Source organism: Eleutherodactylus coqui, chromosome 5 (assembly GCF_035609145.1).
Source record: "Eleutherodactylus coqui strain aEleCoq1 chromosome 5, aEleCoq1.hap1, whole genome shotgun sequence".
In the NCBI taxonomy this organism is placed as follows: Eukaryota; Metazoa; Chordata; class Amphibia; order Anura; family Eleutherodactylidae; genus Eleutherodactylus; species Eleutherodactylus coqui.
Genome location: NC_089841.1, coordinates 41,378,172 through 41,402,037, shown reverse-complemented (window position 1 = coordinate 41,402,037; position 23,866 = coordinate 41,378,172). Strand labels below are relative to the sequence as shown.

General features: G+C 44.9%; 1 protein-coding gene across 2 annotated transcripts in view; it reads left to right on the top strand.

The window, feature by feature from the left end:
- Nucleotides 1-1,776: 1,776 nt before the first annotated feature.
- Nucleotides 1,777-23,866, top strand: part of LOC136629176 (zinc finger protein 665-like) — a 42,864-nt gene continuing 20,774 nt past the window's right edge. Inside the window, exons 1-5 of one of the 2 annotated variants that reach the window (XM_066605340.1) lie at nt 1,777-2,132; nt 3,016-3,183; nt 3,266-3,389; nt 6,432-7,649; nt 9,059-9,088. In XM_066605340.1, the coding sequence (XP_066461437.1) occupies nt 2,061-2,132; nt 3,016-3,183; nt 3,266-3,389; nt 6,432-7,649; nt 9,059-9,088 (1,612 nt within the window). In that variant the 5' untranslated portion in view covers nt 1,777-2,060. Of the gene's footprint in view, nt 2,133-3,015; nt 3,184-3,265; nt 3,390-6,431; nt 8,634-9,058; nt 9,089-23,866 lie in introns of those variants that run through there. The other variant, XM_066605339.1, reaches the window with a different exon arrangement.

Here is a 23,866-nt window from a genome sequence, read left to right as displayed (position 1 = left end):
CTCTCCTCCTACAGGTGCAATACTATGCAGTACTGGGGGTCATTTTCCCATATAGGCGTAATACTCTGCAGTACTGGGGGTCCTCTCCTCCTACAGGTGTAATACTCTGCAGTACTGGGGGTCCTCTCCTCCTACAGGTGAAATACTCTGCAGTACTAGGGGTCCTCTCCTCCTATAGGTGTAATACTCTGCAGTACTGAGGGTCCTCTGCATTGCACCTGGAGGAGGGAAAGAATTCAGGAAAAGTACTAGGGCATCTCTCCTCGTACATGTACAATACTCTGCAGTACTGGGGGTCATCTTTCCCTACAGGAGTAATACTCTGCAGTACTGGGGGTCCTCTCCTCCTACAGGTGCAATAGTGTGCAGTACTGGGCCTCATCTTCCCCTATAGGTGTAATACTCTGCAGTACTGGGGGTCCTCTTCTCCTACAGGTGTAATACTCTGCAGTACTAGGGGTCCTATCCTTCTACATGTACAATACCCTGCAGTACTGGGGGTCCTCTGCCCCTACAGGTATAATACTCTGCAATACTGGGGGTCATCTTCCCCTACCGGCGTAATACTCTGCAGTACTGGGGCTCATGTTCCCCTACAGGTGTAATACTCTGCAGTACTGGGGGTCCTCTCTTCCTACAGGTGTAATACTCTGCCGTACTGGGGGTCCTCTCTTCCTACAGGTGTAATACTCTGCCGTACTGGGGGTCCTCTCTTCCTACAGGTGTAATACTCTGCCGTACTGGGGGTCCACTCCTTCTACATGTATAATACCCTGCAGTACTGGGGGTCATCTTCCCCTACAGGCGTAATACTCTGCAGTACTGGGGGTCCTCTGCCCCTACAGGTGTAATACTCTTCAGTACTGGGCGTCCTCTCCTTCTACATGTACAATACCCTACAGTACTGGGGGTCATCTGCCCCTACAGGTATAATACTCTGCAGTACTGGGGGTCCTCTCCTCCTACAGGTGTAATACTCTGCAGTACTGGGCGTCCTCTCCTTCTACATGTACAATACCCTGCAGTACTGGGGGTCATCTGCCCCTACAGGTGTAATACTCTGCAGTACTGGGGTCCACTCCTTCTACATGTACAATACCCTGCAGTACTGGGGGTCATCTGCCCCTACAGGTGTAATACTCTGCAGTACTGGGGGTTCTCTCCTCCTATATGTGCAATAGACAGCAGTATTTTGAATTCTTTCCCTCCTCCAGGTGCAATGCAGAGAACCCCCAGTACTGCAGAGTATTACACCTATAGGAGGAGAGGACCCCCAATACTGCAGAGTATTACACTGTAGGAGGAGAGGGTCCCTAGTACTGCAGAGTATTACACCTGTAGGAGTCTAGGACTCCCAATACTGCAGAGTATTACACTGTAGGAGGAGAGGGTCCCTAGTACTGCAGAGTATTACACCTGTAGGAGTCTAGGACTCCCAATACTGCAGAGTATTACACTGTAGGAGGAGAGGACCCCCAGTACTGCAGAGTATTACACCTGTAGGGGTCTAGGACCCCCAATACTGCAGAGTATTACACTGTAGGAGGAGAGGGTCCCCAGTATCTCAGTACTGCAGAGTATTGCACTTATAGGAGGAGAGCACCCCCAGTACTGCAGAGTATTGCACTGTATGGGTAGAGGACCCTCAGAGCCCCAACAGAACATTCCAGCTTTGGTTTCCTCCTTTGATGCTTTTCCAAGAAACCAACAATCTCTTCAGCTCCATCCTGGCTCCTCCCACTCAGGATGTCACATGGCTGGTCACATGGGCGTGACGTCACCGCAGGTCCTTCAGCTGTGGAATGAACTTGGAGGGCATATTAACATCTTCATCAGCACTTCTGCCCTAATCAGCAATTCCAGCAACCTGATTGGTCCTGATTCACAATTCCAGCAACCTGGTTGGTGATTAGGGCAGAAGTGCTGATAAAGACCGGAGGGTCTCGGGGCTTGTAGTTGTGGAGGAGGGGCAGCGCTGCCACATCACATGGCTAAACCTTACAGAACATTTGATCTTGTAGGATCCTTCGTCCGATCTCCTACAGAAGAGAATCCTCCTGATGGACAAAGACAAGATGTCAGAGACAATATTACATCTCACCCTAGAGATCCTCTTCCTACTTACTGGGGAGGTGAGAGAGTCTGATGATGTCACTGGGGAGAGTCTGATGATGTCACTGGGGAGGTCAGAGAGTCTCATGATGTCACTGGGAAGGGAAAAAGAGACTGATGATGTCACTGGGGAGGTGAAAGCCTGATGACGTCACTGGGGAGTGGAGAGAGTCTGATGACGTCACTGGGGAGTGGCGGGAGTCTGATGACGTCACTGGGGAGTGGCGGGAGTCTGATGACGTCACTGGGGAGTGGCGGGAGTCTGATGACGTCACTGGGGAGTGGCGGGAGTCTGATGACGTCACTGGGGAGTGGCGGGAGTCTGATGACGTCACTGGGGAGTGGCGGGAGTCTGATGACGTCACTGGGGAGTGGCGGGAGTCTGATGACGTCACTGGGGAGTGGCGGGAGTCTGATGACGTCACTGGGGAGTGGCGGGAGTCTGATGACGTCACTGGGGAGTGGCGGGAGTCTGATGACGTCACTGGGGAGTGGCGGGAGTCTGATGACGTCACTGGGGAGGGAGTCTGATGACGTCACTGGGGAGGGGAGGGAGTCTGATGGTGTCACTGGGGAGAATCTGATGATATCACTGGGAAGAGGAGAGAGACTGATGTCAATGGGGAGGTGAGAGAGTCTGATGAGGTCACTGGGGAGGGGACAGAGACTGATGAGGTCACTGGGAAGGGGACAGAGTCTGATAACGTCACTGGGGAGAAGAGAGAGTCTGATGACCTCACTGGTAGGGGAGGGAGTCTGATGATGTCACTGGGGAGGGTAGAGACTCTGATAATGTCACATTACATCATTCTCATCTATGATAATAACAGATAATATGACTGGAGAGGTGATGGACTCAGGAAATGTCTGTAGTGATATTTATTATTGTCTCCCTTTAAACAGGATTACACAGTAGTGAAGAAGACCTCTAGTGATGGCTTTCGGGCTCCTGTGTGTGAAGGTATAGGAAGAACCCCGAGCCCAATCACAGAGCCTCCCCAGCACCTCCTGACCAATAAGGAGAAGGTCCTAGAGCTCACCAACAAGATGACGGAGCTGCTGACAGGAGAGGTGACGCTGCAGGGAATGCTGGGACATTCTACAGTAACAGCACTGGAGGCTTCTGGGTAATGACTGTATATTGTGTTGTCAGGTTCCTATAAGGTGTCAGGATGTCGCTGTCTATTTCTCCATGGAGGAGTGGGAGTATTTAGAAGGACACAAGGATCTGTACAAGGACGCCATGATGGAGACCCACCAGCCGCTCCCATCACCAGGTAATAGACATAAATACACATTGCCTGTAATTATGTGTATGGAGGGAATTCCTACAGGTAACGGCTCAGGTGAGTAGTGACCAGAGGATGAAACAGAGTTGCCTCCTCTAATCATTCACTGGATGCACCAATCTTACACTGAATTGTTTAGCCCTTCATTCTGTCACCTTTGAATTCCCCGATCCAGCAACAATGCTAAGTGAATATGGATGTGAATGTGATACTGTTATAGCAGATAACCCGTGATGAGCATTTATAATATGGTTACAAGATACAACTTGAATATAAACCTGAAGGAGGGCCATTTCTTAATCTACTCTGGGTACTAAAGAGAAGAATGTACATTATTAGTCTAGTTTTGGGACTGAGGAACTATTAAACTATTAGCTCCTGTTACAGTTATAGGCAATCAGTGGGAACCGGAATCCAGAGCACGGAGACATAGACCTAGTGTTGTGGGATGCCACCACCACTGGAAAGCGGATCCGGGGTGACATCATGAGGTTGTGGTATGATATTTGTAACTTGTTACCCGGCTTCCCATGTCAACTTACCATAGTTTTTTTTACTAGGGGACAGCTGGGTTGAACGCTTCAATATTAAAGGGGTTGTCCCGCGCCGAAACGTTTTTTTTTTTTTTTAAACCCCCCCCCCCCCGTTCGGCGCGAGACAACCCCGATGCAGGGGTTAAAAAAAACAACCCCCACAGCGCTTACCTGAATCCCGGCGGTCCGGCGTCTTCATACTCACCTGCTGAAGATGGCCGCCGGGATCCTCTGTCTCCATGGACCGCAGGGCTTCTGTGCGGTCCATTGCCGATTCCAGCCTCCTGATTGGCTGGAATCGGCACGTGACGGGGCGGAGCTACACGGAGCCCCATTCAGAAAAGAAGAAGACCCGGACTGCGCAAGCGCGGCTAATTTGGCCATCGGAGGGCGAAAATTAGTCGGCACCATGGAGACGAGGACGCCAGCAACGGAGCAGGTAAGTATAAAACTTTTTATAACTTCTGTATGGCTCATAATTAATGCACAATGTACATTACAAAGTGCATTATTATGGCCATACAGAAGTGTATAGACCCACTTGCTGCCTCGGGACAACCCCTTTAATTTTTCCCTTCCTCATATCAGCAGGGATATTTGATGCACAGTTGTCCCAGGAAGTCCTTTGTACTAATGGAAATAAAGTTAGCCAGTGACAAGGGGATGTTGATTACCCCCTGCCAGCGAGGTTTGACACCTCTGGTATTTCTCATAGACCTTTTGCCACAGCAAGTCCTAGTGTCCCTATCAAAGGAGAATTTTATATTGGAGATTATGCATCACCTGAAGGCCACAGATGAACGTCGGGTACATTTTCAGAAGCAGGAGGACTCTGTGGACGTGGCGAAGTTACTCCCGTCTCTGTGCGAACCCCCAAGAAAACCCAGAATTACCTATAGGAGTATTGATCATCTGTCCCCTATCATGCTTAGTATCTACAGTAGATAAATTCCTGATGTTAAACATGGCGGCCATATGGAGCGCCTACTGGGGAAATATGGCCGAAATATTAAATCAGGGTTTCCTACTGATGACCACGCATATAATCAACCTGCCCTTGATGATTTCGAGAAAAGGTTGGTGGGGGTGCGGTTCTGCGGAAGCTTTAAAACTCAGTGGGTTTGGTACTCAAGTGTCAGATCCATGGAGTGACATCGCATGTCAGCTGATCGTCTCTGCGGTACTCCCTGCATATCAGAACTATTGTGTCTAGTTCTGCGGATCCTAATTTAAAAAGACATCGACAAACTGATTCAAGTTCAGAGAAGAATTACCAGGATGATGAGTGGTCTGCAAATTATGTCCTATGAGGAACGGTTAGAGGATCTGGGAATGTTTAGCATGCAGAAGAGAAGGCTGAGAGGAGACTTAGTAGCGGTCTACAAATATTTGACGGGCTGTTACAGTGCATAGGGATCAGCCCTATTCTCATTTGCAGAAGGAAAGACTAGAAGCAATTGGATGAAACTGAAAGGGAGGAGACATAGATTAGATATTAGACCGTGAGGTGGATCAATAAGTGGAACATGTTGCCACAGGAGGTGGGGAGTTCTTACTCAGTGGAAGTCTTTAGAGGCTGGATAGACATCTGTCTGGGATGATTTACTGAATGCTGTTCTGAGCAAGGGGTTGGACCAGATGACCCTAAAGGTCCAGATGACCCTGGAGGTCCCTTCCAACTCTACCATTCTATGATTCACTCTGTAAATCACCACCAATGCTACCTTGGGATGGGGGACATATTATTTATTTAACTAGGCAATAATAGTCAGGAGTCCTATTGAATTTAGGATTGGAGGCTTACTGTAGATGCAGGGAAGAGTAGCCTACTGTATCGTCATATGTCATCTAGGGATGGAATAGTGTACTGCACTTTATATTCTCATTCTAAATTGCAGAAGATCTGTAACGTATTGGGATGTGCTTTCTTAATGTGCCAGTGCACGCTATCATGTCAAGTTAATGCGTTAGACCAACCTGCTTTAGCAGTGCTACATCTGTATCTAAAGGTTTGTTTCATGTCTTCTCTTTTCTCCTTTCCCTAATCTTTAAATGCAGTTTTTAAAAACTTTTTTTTTTTTATAAACTAGAATATAACAATTTTCTTTGTTCCTCTGGGGGACCTGAACGTGCGATAATTTGATTGTTTGTACAATGTACTGCATTGCTTCTGTATTGCAGTACATTGTAAGTTTATTGTCTGCCTTTTAAGCCATGCTATGACAGGCCTGAGAGTGTTCACCTCTGGCTAACTGCACAGAGGATGTGGTCACATTGTCCACAAAATTTAAAAAACAGACTCAATCAGTGATAATTTTACTCACAGCCAATGCTCACTGCTGTCAGCTATATGAAACAGCTTATAGCCCCCAGTTAAGGAGCATGCTCAGTTCTACAGCCTGCTGTATAACCCCCTTCCTAATAAATGACAGATATATACATCATGTTTTGTTAAGAGCTGTATTTACAAATAAAATCTGTATTATTTTTTTGTCAGATAATTGTACCAGAAGCTCAGAGGGACATCTAATATCTTCAAATGCTGGTGGCATCTCACTGCATACATATGAAGAGCAGGTCATTATCCCAGATATACCTTCAATCCTTCACTGCACAGATCTGCCATCTGATTCTCTTACACAAGGCCTGTCTTCTGATTCATCACAGCCTGATAAGCAGGAGAAAAGTCACAGAAAGGATGTTCAACATCAAAGAGCTCACACAGGAGAGAAGCTGTATTCATGTTCACGATGTCGGAAACGTTTTCCCTACAAATCAAAGCTCATTATACATGAGAGAATACATACAGGAGAGAAGCCGTATTCATGTCCAGAATGTGGGAAATGTTTTACTCAGAAATCACAGCTAGTTATACATAAGAGAATACATACAGGAGAGAAGCCGTATGTATGTTCGGAATGTGGGAAATGTTTTCTTCTTAAACCACAGCTAGTTATACATGAGAGAAGTCACACAGGAGAGAAGTCATATTCATGTTCAGAATGTGGGAAGTGTTTTACTGTGAAATCGGACCTTGTTATACATGAGAGAAGTCACACAAGAGAGAAACCGTATTCATGTTCAGAATGTGGGAAATGTTTTACTCAGCAAGCACATCTTATTATACATGAGAGAGTTCACACAGGAGAGAAGCCCTATTTATGTTCAGAATGTGGCAAGTGTTTTCAAGTTAAAGCAAATCTTGTTGCACATAAAAAAATTCACACAGGAGAGAAGCCATATTCATGTTCCGAATGTGGGAAATGTTTTAGAAACCATGCACATCTTGTTCTACATGAAAGAATTCACACAGGAGAGAAGCCCTATTCATGTTCAGAATGTGGCAAGTGTTTTACAGATAAATCAACTCTTGTTATACATAATAAAATTCACACAGGAGAGAAACCGTATTCGTGTTCAGAATGTGGGAAATGCTTTATTCGGAAATCACATCTTGTTGTACATGAGAGAAGTCACACAGGAGAGAAGCCGTATTCATGTCCAGAATGTGGGAAAGGTTTTCCTCATAAATCACAGCTAGTTATACATGAGAGAATTCATACAGGAGAGAAACCGTATGTATGTTCAGAATGTGGCAAGTGTTTTATAGATAGACCATTGCTTATTGCACATGAGAGAAGTCACACAGGAGTGAAGCCATATTCATGTTCACAATGTGGGAAATATTTTTCCACAAAATCAAATCTTCATAGACATGAGAAAAGTCATATAGGAAGAAATGTGTTTTAACGTTCAGAGTGTGTATATATTTTTTTGTATACAACTGTGGTATAAAGATATTGATAAAGTGTCCCCCCAGCTGTCCAGTATCAATCAGCTGCTGATCAAGACACTATGAAAGTTGAGTTGATCTCCTCTACCTTTGTCTCTCCCCATCCTCCCCTCACATTCCTGATATGCGTTCTTCCTCAGGAAGTCTTTTGATCATGATGGCGAAATGGTTAACTAGTGACATGTAGATGCTAATTACCGCATTGCTGGGAAGAAACGACACTTTGGATATTTCTCCTAGATGTTCTGGCACTGTGACTGCTAGTGCCTATATCGAAGAAGAATTTAATATTGGAGATTATGGGTCACACGATGACCCCAACTCAACGTCAGTTACATTTTCAGAAGTGGGAGAAGACTGCGGACCAGGCGCAGTTACTCCCATCTCTGTGCAACCCCCAGAAATGCCTGTAGGCGTAGCCGAGCAGCTGTCCTCTATTATGCTTAGCATATATAGATTGGTAAATTCCTGATATTAAACATTACAGCCATATCTTCCCCATTGGAGCGCCTCCTGGCTGAAATATTAAATCAGGGTTTCCTACATATCTTCTCTGCATATACTCAACCTGCCTTGATGACGTCAGAAAAAGGCCGGCAGGGGTGTGGTTTTGCAGAGGCTTTTAAAAGCTAAGTGAGTTCCTTACCCAAATTGTCAGACCTACGGAGATGCACACCAGTGTAAAGACTTTGCCATTGCTTCAGTGACTTTGCACGACCAGGAATTGGACCGATACCCTGCCCGGTATCTTTCTTTTATTTTCTTACTGTTTATTTTAAAATACTGTATGTTGTGTATGCCTGTATAACCTTATCTCCATTGTTACATCCTTTTCTGTATGTTCTTGTATACTTATGAATATATTTTTATTGCTACTCTTCTTTTTTTTTAAGAATAAATCTGAAATGATAAGTCTTGTCCGTTTTAAAACAAATTATAACTTAGAAGATTGTGTTCATAATTCATGGTCTGGGTCCCAGCTTCCCTAAACAGCTCGTGGTCGCAGCCAGTGTATGTGGGTTTTGCAGAGTGCAGGAGCCAGTAGAACGGATGAGGTGGTGATATGAGCTTTCGCTTCGCATGCGTACAGGAGCCCAGAAAATCTGGGAGCAAATCAGCCTGTATTCTAATGACTCGGCGCTTGCAATCCCACTGAAGTGATCAATCGAGGCTTTGCCGTGACAATTTGGTACCGGCAAAAGCGCTTGGATTAGTCAATCTTTTGACAACATCCTCTTGTACATTGTTGGAAGTCACTCATTGTCAAGAGAAGCTATATTCATGTTTAGAATGCGAGAAATGTGTTCTTCCTAAATTGCATCTTGTTAGACATGAGAAAATTCATGCAGGAGAGAAGCCATATTCATGTTAAAAATGTGGGAAATGTTTTTATGATAAAGCAAATTTTGATAGACATTATAGTGTTAGGGATAGTCCATGGATCCCAATGATATATGGCTAAGTTCCAAATTAATAGAAGTTCTGTGTAGGCCTGCAGAAGTCAATGACACAGACAGGTTGTTCTGTATGTAGAGAATTCTAACTTAATTCTACAAAACATAGGGTTTTTATAGACAGAAAAGGGAGTATTATGGCTTTACTCCAAAAGGTATACACAAGTCACACATTTTGTTCATTGTGGGTGATAGTTGCTGACAAGCACTGATGTATAACATCTTATCATATACACAATTGCAAAGTTTCAAGGTAATCGTACAAAGGAAACATAACAGGAAAATATAATTAAACTGAAAATTGCTGACCGATATATATATTTCATGAAAACATATTGACGGCCTTGGCTGGACGCTACATATTGGTGGCCTTGGCTGTATGCCTGGAAAATCCTTATCTCAACTTTACTTAGAAGATTTTAAGATAAATTCACTAAATTAAATTAAACTAAAAGTCCATAAAATGGCTGAACAGAGACAGAAATGGCTGACAAGGGGACAAAAGATCGAGAACAGAATCTACATCTTTAACTATCGACATGAGAGAAGTAGTATTCAGAATGTGGGAAATGCTTTTCTCATGACTCACTTCTTGTTAGACATGAGAAAATTCATACAGAGGAGAAGCCGTTTTCACATTAATTTTGTGGAACATTATTTACTCAGAAATCACGTCTTGTCACACAGGACAGAAACCATGTTCATGTTGGAAATGTTTTACCCCTTCATCTCCTAACTACTGAAGCACTTGCTCTGTTCTTGTCTAATCACCTACTTATCTGCAAGCTCTCTTCTGCACTCCACATTCTACAAAATGTGCTCTTACAAAAGTGTCAAATGACGTCCTGATGGCGAAATCTAATGGTGACTACTCTCTACTCATCCTTCTGGATCTCACTGCTGCATTTGACACCATTGATCATCTACTCCTTCTAAGTCTGCTGCACTGAATAGGCCTGAATGACTCTGCTGTCCCGGTTCTCCTCCTCCCTCTCCATCTGCTCGTTCAGTATATAATCCTTCCTCTTGAGGGTTCCTCAGGGCTCAAGCCCAGGCCCTCTGCTTTTTCCATTCTATACAGCCCATATTGGACAAACTTTCAGTTCCATCTGTACCCTGGCGACATCAAGCGTGACAGACTGCATTGTTTGTTCAGTTAAAAGGAAATTAAATGGAATGGAAGCAAACTGAAGCTTTCCATTGGTTTTCCACTTGTTTTTTGATAACTCATTGAAATCAATGAGGGAAATCGATCAGTTTATTTCCGTTTAATTTCCATTTCTCTACTTCAAAAATGGGACAGAGAGACATAAAGCTCCAACGGAGCCCCAGTGCAGGTGTGAATGGGCCCTAACTGCATCTAGAGTTCACCTGTTTGTTAACCCTTTCCAATGCAATTTGTATCCTGGTTTTCCTAGGGGGCTTACTCTTTTTCTGCCATTATACAACGGCGCTATCTGCTGCCTAAAGCCAGTACTGCATGAGGTGACAGGTTGGATAGGCTCCGACAGTAGAGAGGCTGGTAATATACAGTAACAGAACCCTGATGGACGTCTTCCAACATCGGAGCTGTACAGCCTTAAATCATAATGTCTTCAGAGGTCAGACAGTGGATTGGAAAGGGTTAACAAATATTTACTTTGGATACTTTTGTGCCTGTTTTTCTAGCTGCTAGGCATCCTTTCTGTGAATCGGTGCCTAAAACTAAACTGCATATTTCAGATGAGGCCGCACCCTTGCTTTTACAGTGATAACATCATGTGCCTGTGCCTGTCTTTGCTTCTTTTGATGCGCAAAACTATTGTACTGATTGACGTGTTGTTATTTAGTCAATTATCTTCAAATACAAGCAGATCCTTCCTTATAACTGACTGTCCCAGTTTTACTCCCTCTAATAGCAGTGATGTTGCTCTATTGGTCGCAGCGGTTGCAGTTACAACTGGGCCCCCAACCCAGACACTAAATACCCCTTCACTAGCACCTGAAATTCTATCCAGTTCAGCCCCTTCCATGTATGTGGGTCGAGCCGCAGATCCTCCACTAGGGGGCATACAGACGCCTCATCTCTGCTCTCAAGTGCTGCAGTGTGAGAGGAGGAGGAATCTGTAAGTACTCTGGAGGACATGCTGTAAACAGATTGCCGCCGTGCTGTGAGACCCACATGCAAGGAAGCAGCTGGACTGGATGGACTCTTAGGAGACAGCTTTGTGCTGCTACACAGAAGAGAGCTGTCACTCTGCATGCTGAGGGCGGGAAGAGGTGGCGCGGCCCGTCCCGTGACTCAGAGCTCAGCTCCGACTCAAACTTCAAAGTGCATTTGTAGTGTCCCAGAACAACATCCTGGTTGCCTTCATAATTGTCATACATGTATTGTCTTATGTGGATGCACTGTGCAAATCTGTCATGTCAATTTTCAGTACTTAAGGTGCATAGCTGCGACATCTGAAGGGTTAACTGTGTTAAAATCATTACCTGTCATCTCTGGCTACTGAATGTATCTATCTTATAGTGTCATGTGGTACAAGTGAGGTGATAAATGTGAGTGTCTGAGAGCGGGAAAAGCTTGTTGATGATCATCCATCTACCAATGCTGTTGGAGGATCCACAGTGATGCAGGGAAGCACCTTTAGCTTCCCTGTATCGAAAATGGAGAAGACGGAGAGGCTCCCCATGTAGGACCTGAGGGTCTTCACTCTTCCCTGATCCGCTGGAGAAACCGCAGTAGCACAGGAAGACATCTCTGGTTTCCTTGTGTCTAATATGGAGGAGAAGAAGAGATGCCCCTACCGCATGTGAAACGCATGAGGGAACGAGTGAGTTACCAAATTCCCCAGAGTGAGATCACAACCTCCAAATAATCCCTTATACAAGGTCCCACTAAAACAGGTACCCGTTCACACTACAGACATCAATTTTCCTGTGTGGCTGTCTGCCATTAGGATCACCACACAGAGGTACGTAATTGTGACACCCACGCGGATGATGTGTGGGGTGCATCTAGGCTAAGCCTTTCTTCAGTAATTGCCTACCAGAGTGTATGTGGAGAGACCCCTACCTTTTACCTCCCTATGGAGTATACCCAATTTCCAGGACCGGTGACATATAGATAACGTGGACTATAGGGCCATATTGTTCCTGTGTTTTCCCCCAACCATACCCAAGTAAAGTTTTACTGGGTCTCAACCGTTCCTGAGGTATAACACACAAGTCTCTGTGTTTATTGCTCCGCCGCATAGCATAATGGTGTGGGAACGATGAACACATGAGGAGTTGAAGAACGTAACACTGCAGGGGTCATGTGATTTCCTGAGACCTCATCTGTCACAACAAACGCTGTGACCACAGCGGGCTGCAGCGCTGGATCCCGGTGGCTGTGGAGGAGCGAATATCTCTATTATTTTCACACAGGGTGTCCAATTGAAAAGAGGTTGTCTACTGTTATCGACAAATCTATTTATTACTGTTCACTTTGCACAGTGCCAAATGAGCTAATTAGAATAATTAAAGATATAGCTAGGAGAAAGATCCACTAGACAGCAGTCAGTTATGGTAACAAGGTTTATTCATACTAAGTACACGGTTTATAGAGCTAAAATGACATCATCAGAATAGGGGCGGAGCATTACTGAGGTAAGCAGTTTCATGGAAAGTCAGTGGAGCATGAAGAATACACAAACATCTTGTACGAGATGTAAATGGAACTACTGCTATATTTATCGGCACATTCCAATATGATGAATAATAACTCTTGACCAATATTAAGGTGAATTCCAGTCGTAATTCAGTAAAGCAAGGATAGTCTAATAGATACTGAAGAGAGATAATCACAAGACCGTCACATGACCGGAAACCCACAATGGCTTATAATGTAAATGGCTGAAGTTTTGTAGGTGAAATTCAGACAGTATAAAAAGAGGAGCTTAGTTTGTATATTGCAATTATTATTATTATGTCTGATAAGCATAGAATAAAATATTACTAAAACTATAAGATCTGAATTCTGATAAAATAAAGCAATAGCGGTTAGTACTATTTATCTGTATCTTCAAGCCTGTTCGATTAGCTTTAGTATAAATCAAAAATATTCATTATGATCTGGAATCCCCCTTTAAGTCTTTCCTCATCGCTATAGTTTAGCATGTAGAAGTCTCATGTAGCGATATACAGATATAATGTCACTGCTCTTCATCCAGAAGACCCCACAGCCAGACCCTGGGGGAAGCTGCTACTGCTAAAAATCGACTTAAATGTTATGCGCCACATGTGACCACGCCTCCTATTGTTAGGCCTGCCTACTTTTGGAAATGTGGTAGAACCTAGCGGAAGCCCTCAAAAAGTCACACGTTTTGCGTGCCAGAAGCTGGTTAATACATGTGACCTCATGTGTCCAGCCTGTTGGAGTTGTAGGATTATGCTGGGTCATTTAACCCTACAAGTACTGGAGGGCAGCGCCACTTAATAAGCAGATCACAAAAGACGATACTGATAAAAAAAATAATGCAGATGGCTTCATGCGACGAATTAAATGACAATCTGTAGTGATTTCAAGGGCTCGTTCACACAGGTGTAAGTGCATTTCAGCCGCGCAAATACGCTATGTACTTGCTTGACCAAAATATGCCTACGGCCGTGTGTTTTGCCCTATGCAGCATGCATTTGTGTAAATTCACCATGTGTTTGTACGCACAAAATCACATTCACGCACGTCCATTGGTTTTAATTGGCTCTTCTGGTCCACAAATGTGCAGCAGGACCGGTCATGCTGCGTGTTTCATCATGCGATTACACATCCTATGAAATTATACACCGATGTGAAAGAACCCGTTGAAATCAATAAAACACTGAACAAAATACAGGGGTGTGAACGAGCCCTCCTCCAATCAGCTCAGATATAGCTTTGCATAAGTGGGGGCATAAGGGCTCTCCAATGCTGTACCCCTGATCTGGTGGAATATATTGTGTTTAAAAACGAATTCAAGGAGTTCCAGCAGCAGCTCATTATGACGATGGAAATGCAAACCCCTCTGATTCAAAAAGGACTCGACAACCCAATTTTCCCTCTCATCAGCTAATGGAGCTGTAGAGTGCCTCCACATCAAGGCTTTGTCAGAAAAATGTCATTGGATACTGTAATTCCTTCTAATTGACCAATAACGTCTATAGTATCTTGTACATATGATAGCAGTGATTCGACAGACGGCCTAAAGACTCGATCAAGGTATATATTGATGTTCTGTGTTAAATTCTCTATACCGGAGACAATTGGTCTAACCCAGTGGTCCCCAACCCTTTTGGCACAGGGGACCGGCTTCAAGCAAGACCATTTTTACAAGGCCCGGCAGGGTTGGGCGGGACATGGGTGGGGCTTTGGTTATATGGGGCGGGGTTATGAAGGAGGTTGGAGTTTAGTGCATTTTTATTTAATTATGACATTTAGAATGCCCTGGCAGTACACACATAGGGCAGTATAATATATCCCCCCCCAGCACACACATAGGGCAGCATATAATTTATCTCCCCCCCCCGTAATAAGTAGCCCCCACCCCCAGTAATAAGCACCCCCCCAGTAATAAGCAGGTCCCTCCCCCCCGTAATAAACAGGTCCCTCCCCCGTAATAGGCAGGTCCCCCCCAGTAATAGGCAGCCCCCCCCCCAGTAATAGACAGCCCCCCCAGTAATAGGCAGCCCCCCCAGTAATAGGCAGCCCCCCCGTAATAGGCAGCCCCCTCTCCTGTAATAAGTAGCTCCCCCCAGTAATAACCAGCCCCTTCCCCTGTAATAAGTAGCCCCCACCTCCCCCCAGTAATAAGCAGCCCCCCCAGTAAGCAACCCCCCCCCAGTAATAAGCAGGTCCCCCCCCAGTAATAAGCAGGTCCCCCAGTAGTAAGTAGCCCCCCCCAGTAATAACCAGCCCCCCACCCTGTAATAAGCAGCCCCCCAGTAAGCAACCCCCCAGTAATAAGCAGGTCCCCCCCAGTAATAAGCAGGTCCCCCCAGTAATAGGCAGCCCCCCCAGTAATAAGCAGCCCCCCAGTAGTAAGTAGCCCCCCCCCCATAATAGGCAGCCCCCCCAGTAATAGGCACCCCCTTCCCCTGTAACAAGTAGCCCCCCCCAGTAATAACCAGCCCCCCCCATAATAGGCAGCCCCCCAACCCATATAATTACCTCCTCCCTGCTGTCAGCGTCGCTCCCTCTCTGCTTGCCCTGACGTCAGTGTGCAGCCCGGAACGCTTCCTCCTGAGTCCTCTCCTGTGGAACTTATGAGCAGGGGACTCGGGGAGGAGAATCCTGGCTGCACAGATGTCAGTGTGTGCGCCGGGATCAGCGCGATTACCAGCGGGGAGCTGGGGGGCCCCTGCTGGTAATCGCTTCAGTAGTGAGCGGCGTCGTCACGCCGGGGGCCGCATAACACAAGGCAGGCCCGCGGGCCTTGTGTGTAGAGAAAAAGTTCCCAGCGGTGCCGCGGCCCGGCGCTAAACACCAAACGGCCCGGCCCCGGTCCACGGCCCGGTGGTTGGGGACCCCTGGTCTAACCCGTAGTGGTGAGAGGCTATTGTGGATTTTGAGTAAATTAAAAAGTTTCCAGTTGTGGTTTCTTGGGTAACATAACTGACAGTTCCTCTTGTCCAATCAACCAACTGGTTCTTGCGTCTGTCAGAATTGTAGATATTTCCTTCAGATAGGTATCAGTAGGGTCATAGCTCAACACACCATAACTCCTTGTCATTCAGGATGCGTGGACACATCTCCAGATAAGAGCTCTTCAGCTCCCTCACAAATATATCAATGCAGGTATATTCTCCTGCAGGAGGAGGCCTAGTACTTTTAGGCTTCAGGTCAATAAATGGACCATCTCCCATCTCCATCCTCCAGCAATTCATTTAGCATCTGCAGGTGAGGAAGGTCTTCAGATAAGAGCTCTTCAGCTCCCTCACAAATATATCAATGCGGGTATATTCTCTTGCAGGGGGAGGCCTAGTACTTTTAGGCTTCAGGTCAGTAAATGGACCATCTCCCATCGACATCCTCCAGCAATTGATTCAGCATCTGCAGGTGAGGAAGGTCTTCCTGCACGATGCCCAATTCAAGGCGCTGTTGGCCATTGTGTGTGCTGAAGAACTTGGCCAATCTGAGTTTGCAGGTAGAGAGGAATGTCCGTAACCCAATCAATGTGTTGTGGGAACAAATGATAAACCTTTCTTTAGTAAGCCGAGATGACCTGACCCCAAACCGCTCAATCACTGCAGAGGGACTTGTTGACATAGAAGGTTTCTCCATCACATCAACATTGAAGAAGAGGGTCTCCCGGACATTACTCCCTCCTCTCTCTCAACATGTATTGGGAAATCGGGGTTATTTTTCGATTCTATTCCGTCAGTAAATTGTTGACTAGGATCTCACTGCCTTTCATTCTTCCACTGTGTTACGCACATACAAAAAACGCAGCGTGCTCTATTCTTCTATTATAATACGGTTGTGTGAGCCCGGCCTTAGTAAGTTGTGATAAATGAGTCCACACGGTCCTGATAGAAGCACATTACAAAGACGCAGCTGTACTGCACACATTACACAGCTGCACCCGGCCATGTGATCCCTGACTCCTCCCACACATGTGACTGATCACATGACAGTGACATCATCACAGGTCCTGTAGGCACACGGCTGCCGTCCAGCTCTGCAGGTGGAGGTAGGTGTGTGTTCCCTCCTGTTCAGACCACATGGTTACTATAAGGCCGGGGGTCACATGAGCATATTTTGGCAGCATGCAGTCTGTGAGATATACACGTGCGGCATGCATCCATATGCAAAGGCTTTGCATACTGGCTGCGTGCCGCCCATAGCCATGTACTAGCCTGGTGTGTATGCGCACATAATGCGTGCCAAGATAGAACATACGCAAGCTGTGTGAGCGACGACATTGTCACCTATGGTAAATTGGTACAGAGTATTACGCGCGCAAGAGCTGTACGTGGAATAAGCTATAACAATGTCTTATTCTCCATCAGTGTCAGCGTAGGAGGGGCTGTATATTACTGGAGTTCTACATTGTAAACCCCTTAATGTGCTGACTGCTTACTGTTTAAGGCAGCAAGGTGTAAGCTTACCTCCTTGCATGGTACAGGCTCAGCATCTGACCCCCTGCCATGTGCAGTGGGAGCCATCAGCGAATGTAAGGATTCACAGAGGAAGCGTGCTTCCTCATCAGCCTGCCATGATGGGTTGCTATTGCATCTACCATGGCTAGCAATATTGAACATACAATGCAGTACAGATGTACTGCGATGTATTACCATAGCGATCATAAGATTGCAGGTTCAAGTCCCCTATAGGGGCATATAAGTGTGAAAAAAAAACTTTGTGCACTTTCTCTCTCCAAAAAGAAGAAAGAATATATTAAATGTGCATGGTTGGTATCAGTGTCTGTAAAAACCTGTACAATAAATGAAACAATGATGCACGGCAACGAAGGATTAAAAAAAAATACCCAAATAAAAACGCTTGTTTTGTTTGTTGCACCTCCCAAAAAAATGTAAGTGCTCAAAAAGCTGAATGTACCTCAAAATGATAAAAATAAAATCTGCAGCTTGTCACACAAAAAATAAGCTGTCATAGAGCTCTGTGGATGGAAAAATAAAAGTTATGGGACCTTTTCCAAAACACGGTTTTTATTGTGCAAAAGTGTAAAAACTTACAAACTCCCTACCCCATAATTTTTGGTATTATCGTAATAGTAACACACAGAGAGAATGTATCGTGACATCTATGCTGCACGATTAAAGGCTTTTACCCACTAGTGTTTTGTTTTTTTTTTAACCCCTAAATGACACGGCCTATTTTGGCGTTGAGGACCAAGCGATTTTTGGTATTTTTCCATCTCAATTTTTCAAAAGCCATAACTTTTTAACTTTTCCGTCGACGCGGCCGTATAAGGGCTTGTTTTTTGCGTGGCAAGCTGTAGTTTTTATCGGTGCCACTTTTGGGTACATAGACAATATCGTAAAACTTTTATTATTTTTTTATGATAACGGAGAGAAAACGCATCAATTCTGACATTTTTTTTTTACAGCGTTAATCATGCAGCATAAATGACACACTCAATTTTTTCTGCGGGTCGGTACGGTAACAACGATACCAAAATTGTTATATTTTTTTTTAGGTTTTTACACTTTTTTGCAATAAAACCCCTTTTTTTTGGAAATCTTTTTTTTTTCTCTATAGCTGCATTCAAAGTCCTGTAACTTTTTTATTTTTCTATGTACGGAGCTCTATAAGGGCTTATTTTTTGTGAGACGAGCTGGGGTTTTTATTGGTACCATTTTGGGGAATGTACGGTTTTTTTGATCACTTTTATTGCATTTTTTGTGAGGCAAAATGCTAAACATTAGCATTTTTGCCTCTGTTTTTTAGCGTTTTTTTTTAACGCTTTTTGTTGTACAAAATAAAAAGCATGTTCAACTTTTTGTACACATCGTTACAGACGCGTCAATACCCAATATGTGGGGTTTCAATTTTTTTTAACCTTTTTTTATGCTAATATTAGAAAAAGCATTAAAAAAGGGGGTTTTTTACATTTTTCTTTTTTTTTACACTTTTCTTTTCTTTTTTTTACACTATTTGAGTCCCTCTGAGGGACTTGCAGCACTATGCCTATGATCGCTGTTATAAGGCATGGCAGAGCTACTGCTCTGCCATGGCTTATCGCTTATACAGCGATCATAGTCATAGGCAATACAGGACGTCAGTGTCTGGCGTCCTGTTGCCATGGTGACAGGCCGGGCTCTCGCGATAACATCGCGAGAGCCGGCCGGAGACACAGAGGGAGCGCGATCCCTCTGTGAACTCTTTCCCTGCCGCGATCTACTTAGATCGCGGCAGGGAAGGGGTTAACAGCGGGGGGCGCATCTCCGATGCCCTCCCGCTGTTGCAGCGGGACGCCGGCTGTGACTGACAGCCGGCTCCCGCTGCGGGATAGCGCGAGATCAGTCATGATCTCGCGCTATCCCGATGACGTACCGGTACGTCATTTTGCGCGAAGTACCAGGCTCCCATGACGTACTGGTACGTAATGGAGCGGGAAGGGGTTAACACTGAAATATCGCTGCGTTTTTTTCAATGGGACTTTCTAATGTTAAAATCGCATCGCACAAAAATTGCAGAAGCACAAACTTGCGATTTTTGTGCAATGCGATTTTAACGTTAGAAAGTCCCATTGACATTTGCAGTAAAAAACACGCTGCAATATCGCAGCATTAAGAAAGTGCTAGTGGGTAAAAGCCCTAAGGGTGGACACTCGCTGGCGATATTTTCTATCTTGCGCTGCGAGAGCAAGTGAAAACACTCGCCTCGCAGCGCAAGAAAGACACCGGAATGAGACCGGGATATCGCCAGTCTTTTCAACGGGGCCAGCGGCAGCAGCGCTAGCCCCATTGAAAAGATATGGAGAATACCGCGGACTTCTGCCACAGCTGTCACATGAATATATAGCACTATCTTAGCTATTCATGAATGAATAACTAAGCACTATCTGTAATTGGCTGAGCGCTCAGCCAATAGCTAAGCACTAGCTGTTATTGGCTGAGCGCTCAGCCAATCATCACAGCCCTTTCAGGAGTGAAAGTGCTAGATAGCATTGTCGGGGAGCTAGCTGGAGGAAGCATGTGAGCAGTGGCCAGGTGAGTACTTTTTTTTTAACCTTTTTAACCACTTATTGATGATTTTCAGGGAAGGGCTTATATTTCAAGGCCTTCCCTGAAAATCATACTGCTGGGTTTTCCAAAAACCACTTCTTTCAATGGCAGAAGTCCGCAGTATTCTCCATATCTTTTCAATGGGGCTAGCGCTGCTGCCGCTGGCCCCATTGAAAAAACTGGTGATAATCCGGCGTCATCCCATTTTTTTTCTCGCACTGCGAGGCGAGAGTTTTCACTTGCTCTCGGGGAGAAAAAAACACTAGTGGGTGTCTGCCCTAATGCTGTGAAAAGAAGGCAAAAGTGTAGGTGTTTTTTCTCCCTTCCCTCCCCCCCAAAAAAGGGTTATACAATAAATAATTAAAGAAAAATGGCACCAATAAAAACTACAGCTCGCCACACAATGAACAAGACCTCATACGGTTATGTCAACTGAAAATTATATTTTGAACAGTGGAGTCCTTAAAAAATTGTTGTGTCCTTGTGGCCAAAGTAGGCCGCAATATTAAGGAGTTAAAGGGAACCTGTCACATTCCCACAGCACCATAAACTAAGTTATGGTGCTGCTAGATGTATTTTTTTATACTTGCCCATTCCCATAATCCAATGCTGTCACCTGGTGAGAGTCTGATGCGCATTCTCTCTTCTACAAGTCTACCGGGTGACAGCGCTGGATTGCGGCAGCAGGCGATTATAAACAATACCTCATTTGGCTCCCTGTTACATGCTGTAACAGCACCATAACTTAAATTGTGGGGATGTGACAGGTTCCCTTTAAGGACAATTTTGGGGTACATGTATCTTATTGACTAACTTTTATAAACGTTTTGTTGTGAAATAGTAAAAAGAGCAGGTTTTGCAATTTTTGTGTTTCATTTTTATGCCATTCAACGTGTGGTTTAATCCGATAAGGACGTAGCACTGTAAATTGATATTGCTTGATCATGGGCTTTAAACCTGCATCATTATGAATATACAGCGTGGGTTTGAAGCTCCTGTGATCTAGCAGGAGCAGGTTGGATGCTCTGCTATCAGGAATAGCCGAAGACCCTGAGGAGGACAGAATTGGTTTTTAAAGGAGATAAGTCATCAGTAGTTGATGGACAGAGGTCCACTGCTTGAGTCCCCCATTTACCAGCTGATTGTCTGACCTGCTGTCAGTGCAGCAAGCTAGATATAGTCATCAGTGGAAGCAGTCAGACTGCTGGCTTCACTGCCATTGAAATTAGTGGGAGCCCTGTGCTGCTCCTACACTTCCTGGAAATGACGGCCTGATCATAGTCCTGAGCAGGGAGTGTGGAGTGGCACTGTACATCCTGTGGGGTTCTCTTCTGCAAGTTACATAGTGCCAATTCAGTTCTATGTAGAGAATAGTGAATGCAGCAGTGCTGTTTTCTCTATTGGACCTGATGATCAAATTATTACTTGTGGCCTCCAGCATGGCAGACCTGCTGTATCTTAGCAGAACTGAATCACCATAGGGAGCTGATACCCCCTGTGTGGGGGGTCAAACTCAGACCGTTGAGCTAATGCTGTCTGCTTCCAAATTGGTTTCAGGGTTGAGTACTCAAAGACAACTTAGATGGGTGACCACACGGGTATGCGGTTAGCCAAAGAAGAAGTGAAGTTTATTCAAAGAATTACAGATGATATAGAAAAGGTTTGCTGACGTATTGATTTGATTACTGCGCATGCCCAAGGCTACATAACATCTGCACATTTTTAATTAGCAATACACATCTTTCAAAGAAGTCTCCTACATGAGCAATGCATCAATGTCCGGTGACACCTGTAACAAAAACAAAACATTCCTGGACGCTTCTACTAGAAGGGAGTGAACTTTCTCAAGGGAAAGGAGGCATGAGAGAGAGAAAGCTGATAAGGATTCGAAGTCATTATTATAATTGGGTCTAACATTTTTCTAGGTAAAAGGTGAAATTAATACAGATACATGTATTAAAGCAAAACAAGCAAAGAGATACAAAATGGAGTCGCTGTAGTCTATTATTAAGCGTCAGCCCTTACACGTATAAGCTTAAACCTTAAGCAAAAGAAGACGCAAATTATAAACACATAAGTATTCTGTGAAATACACTTATCAATTTAAAAGGCATAAACGTGAATTAACCCCTCACACCCTGTAACTTTGGCTCCTATGGATAGCGCAGCTACAGTAGAAAATGGGTAAATAATTTTAAAAATGACAGGGGTAGATGTAGGGTTGGATGGTAGCATGGGAGACCAGGATGAGCAGGCAGCTAGCTGGGTGACAGAAGGAGGGGTAGAGGGAAGACATCCAGGGAAGTTACTCCTGAACTGGCACACCCCAACAAGTTTGTAAAGTTGGCAACTGAGGGGAATGCCATTACAGGATTAGCACTGTTGTAGCAGGACATGCCCTCTGACTGCCAGGAGGATGTCTGCTCTAGTAAGAAGGGTAATAGGAGCACAGGACAGGCTAGACAGGTCCTGGTAGTGGGAGACTCAATTACTAAGGGGGTAGATAGGGTAATCTGTTACAAAAACTGGGACCGAAAAGCGTGTTTTCCTGACGTTTGAGCTTGACACATCGCGAATAGGGTTAACACATTACTGGGAGGGACTGTTGAGGACCTAGTAGTCTTGATGCACATTGATTCCAATGACAAAGTTAGAGGTAAGTGGAAGGTCCTAAAACGAAAAATTCAGGTTACTAGGCTGTAAGCTTAGGGCATGGACCTCAAAAGTAGTATTTTCTGAAATACTACCTGTACCACACCAGAAAGGCAGCGTGAGATTAGGGGGGTAAACAAGTGGCTCCATAGTTGGTGTAGGAAGGAGGGGTTTGGGTTCCTGGAGAACTGAGCTGAGGGAGAAGATAGCTAGAAGGTTGGAGGAGTGCTTAGACTAGGGTCAAGTTTTCAAAATGGGGTCATTTGTAGGGGTTCTCTATCGTTTTGGCAGCTCAAGGACTCTACAAGTGTGTAATGGGGCCTGAAGCTGATCAGCTGTTTACTGGGCTGGTGCATTCATGTACCGAACTGAATTCTGCAGGACGCAGACACCTCCTTTTTACTGTAGTGGACAAGCTTTGTATAGCAGGCATCTTCACATTTAAATAATTGGGAACTTTGTCTGCAATACCAAACCTAGCCACTATAGTAAAAACGGAGCTGTCTGTAATTACTGCAGAAATCAACTCGGTGCAAAAGCATACTGGCCCTACAGACAGCTGATCGGCAGAAAGACCCAGGCAATGGACCCCTGCCAGTCTACTACTGACGAGCTATCAATAACTTACAACCGGAAAATCCCTTTAAGGGACTTCTCACACATGCAAAATATTTCTGCAAGACTCGCCTAAAGACGCAGAAAATTCTGCACCAAAATCCCATGTATACATACAGGCAGAGGCGTAATTTGAAGCTTCTGGGCTCTAATGCAAAATCTGTAGCAAGGTCTCCAACTATAATGATGTATTCATAGCATTGGGTTCCCTAAATGGAAGTGGCAATCTTCCACGTCGAAGGATTGGAGCATTTCTCCCATTGTTTTCAATGTGAAAACCTCGTATCGCACCGAGTTGCCATAGCACATGGTGCGATGCTGCTGCCGGCCATATTGAAATCAATGGGAGATGCAATCCGAGAGCCATGAACACAAGACAGAGACATAAAACATGCTGAGGTGCAGTACTGGACCCCAAACTTTGGGGCCACTGCATGTGTGTATATGGGCATGCCATTGCTGCAACATGTAAACCAAACCCAGCAATGGGAGTGGCATTGGACCAACTGAGGGATCAAACAGGCGAGTAGAACCTATTTTGTTATTTTCAACATTTCCTGCACTTTGTGAATTTTTAGCTTTTTTTTTATTTGGACAACCTCTTTATTATCTCACTAAGGCTGCCTGTCCACGGGCGACTTGTCATTGCGAGGTCCGCGACGATAAATTGCATGCAAAGCTCGCATGAGATGGTTCCCATAGGAGAAAGCGCAGCCCAACACCCACGAG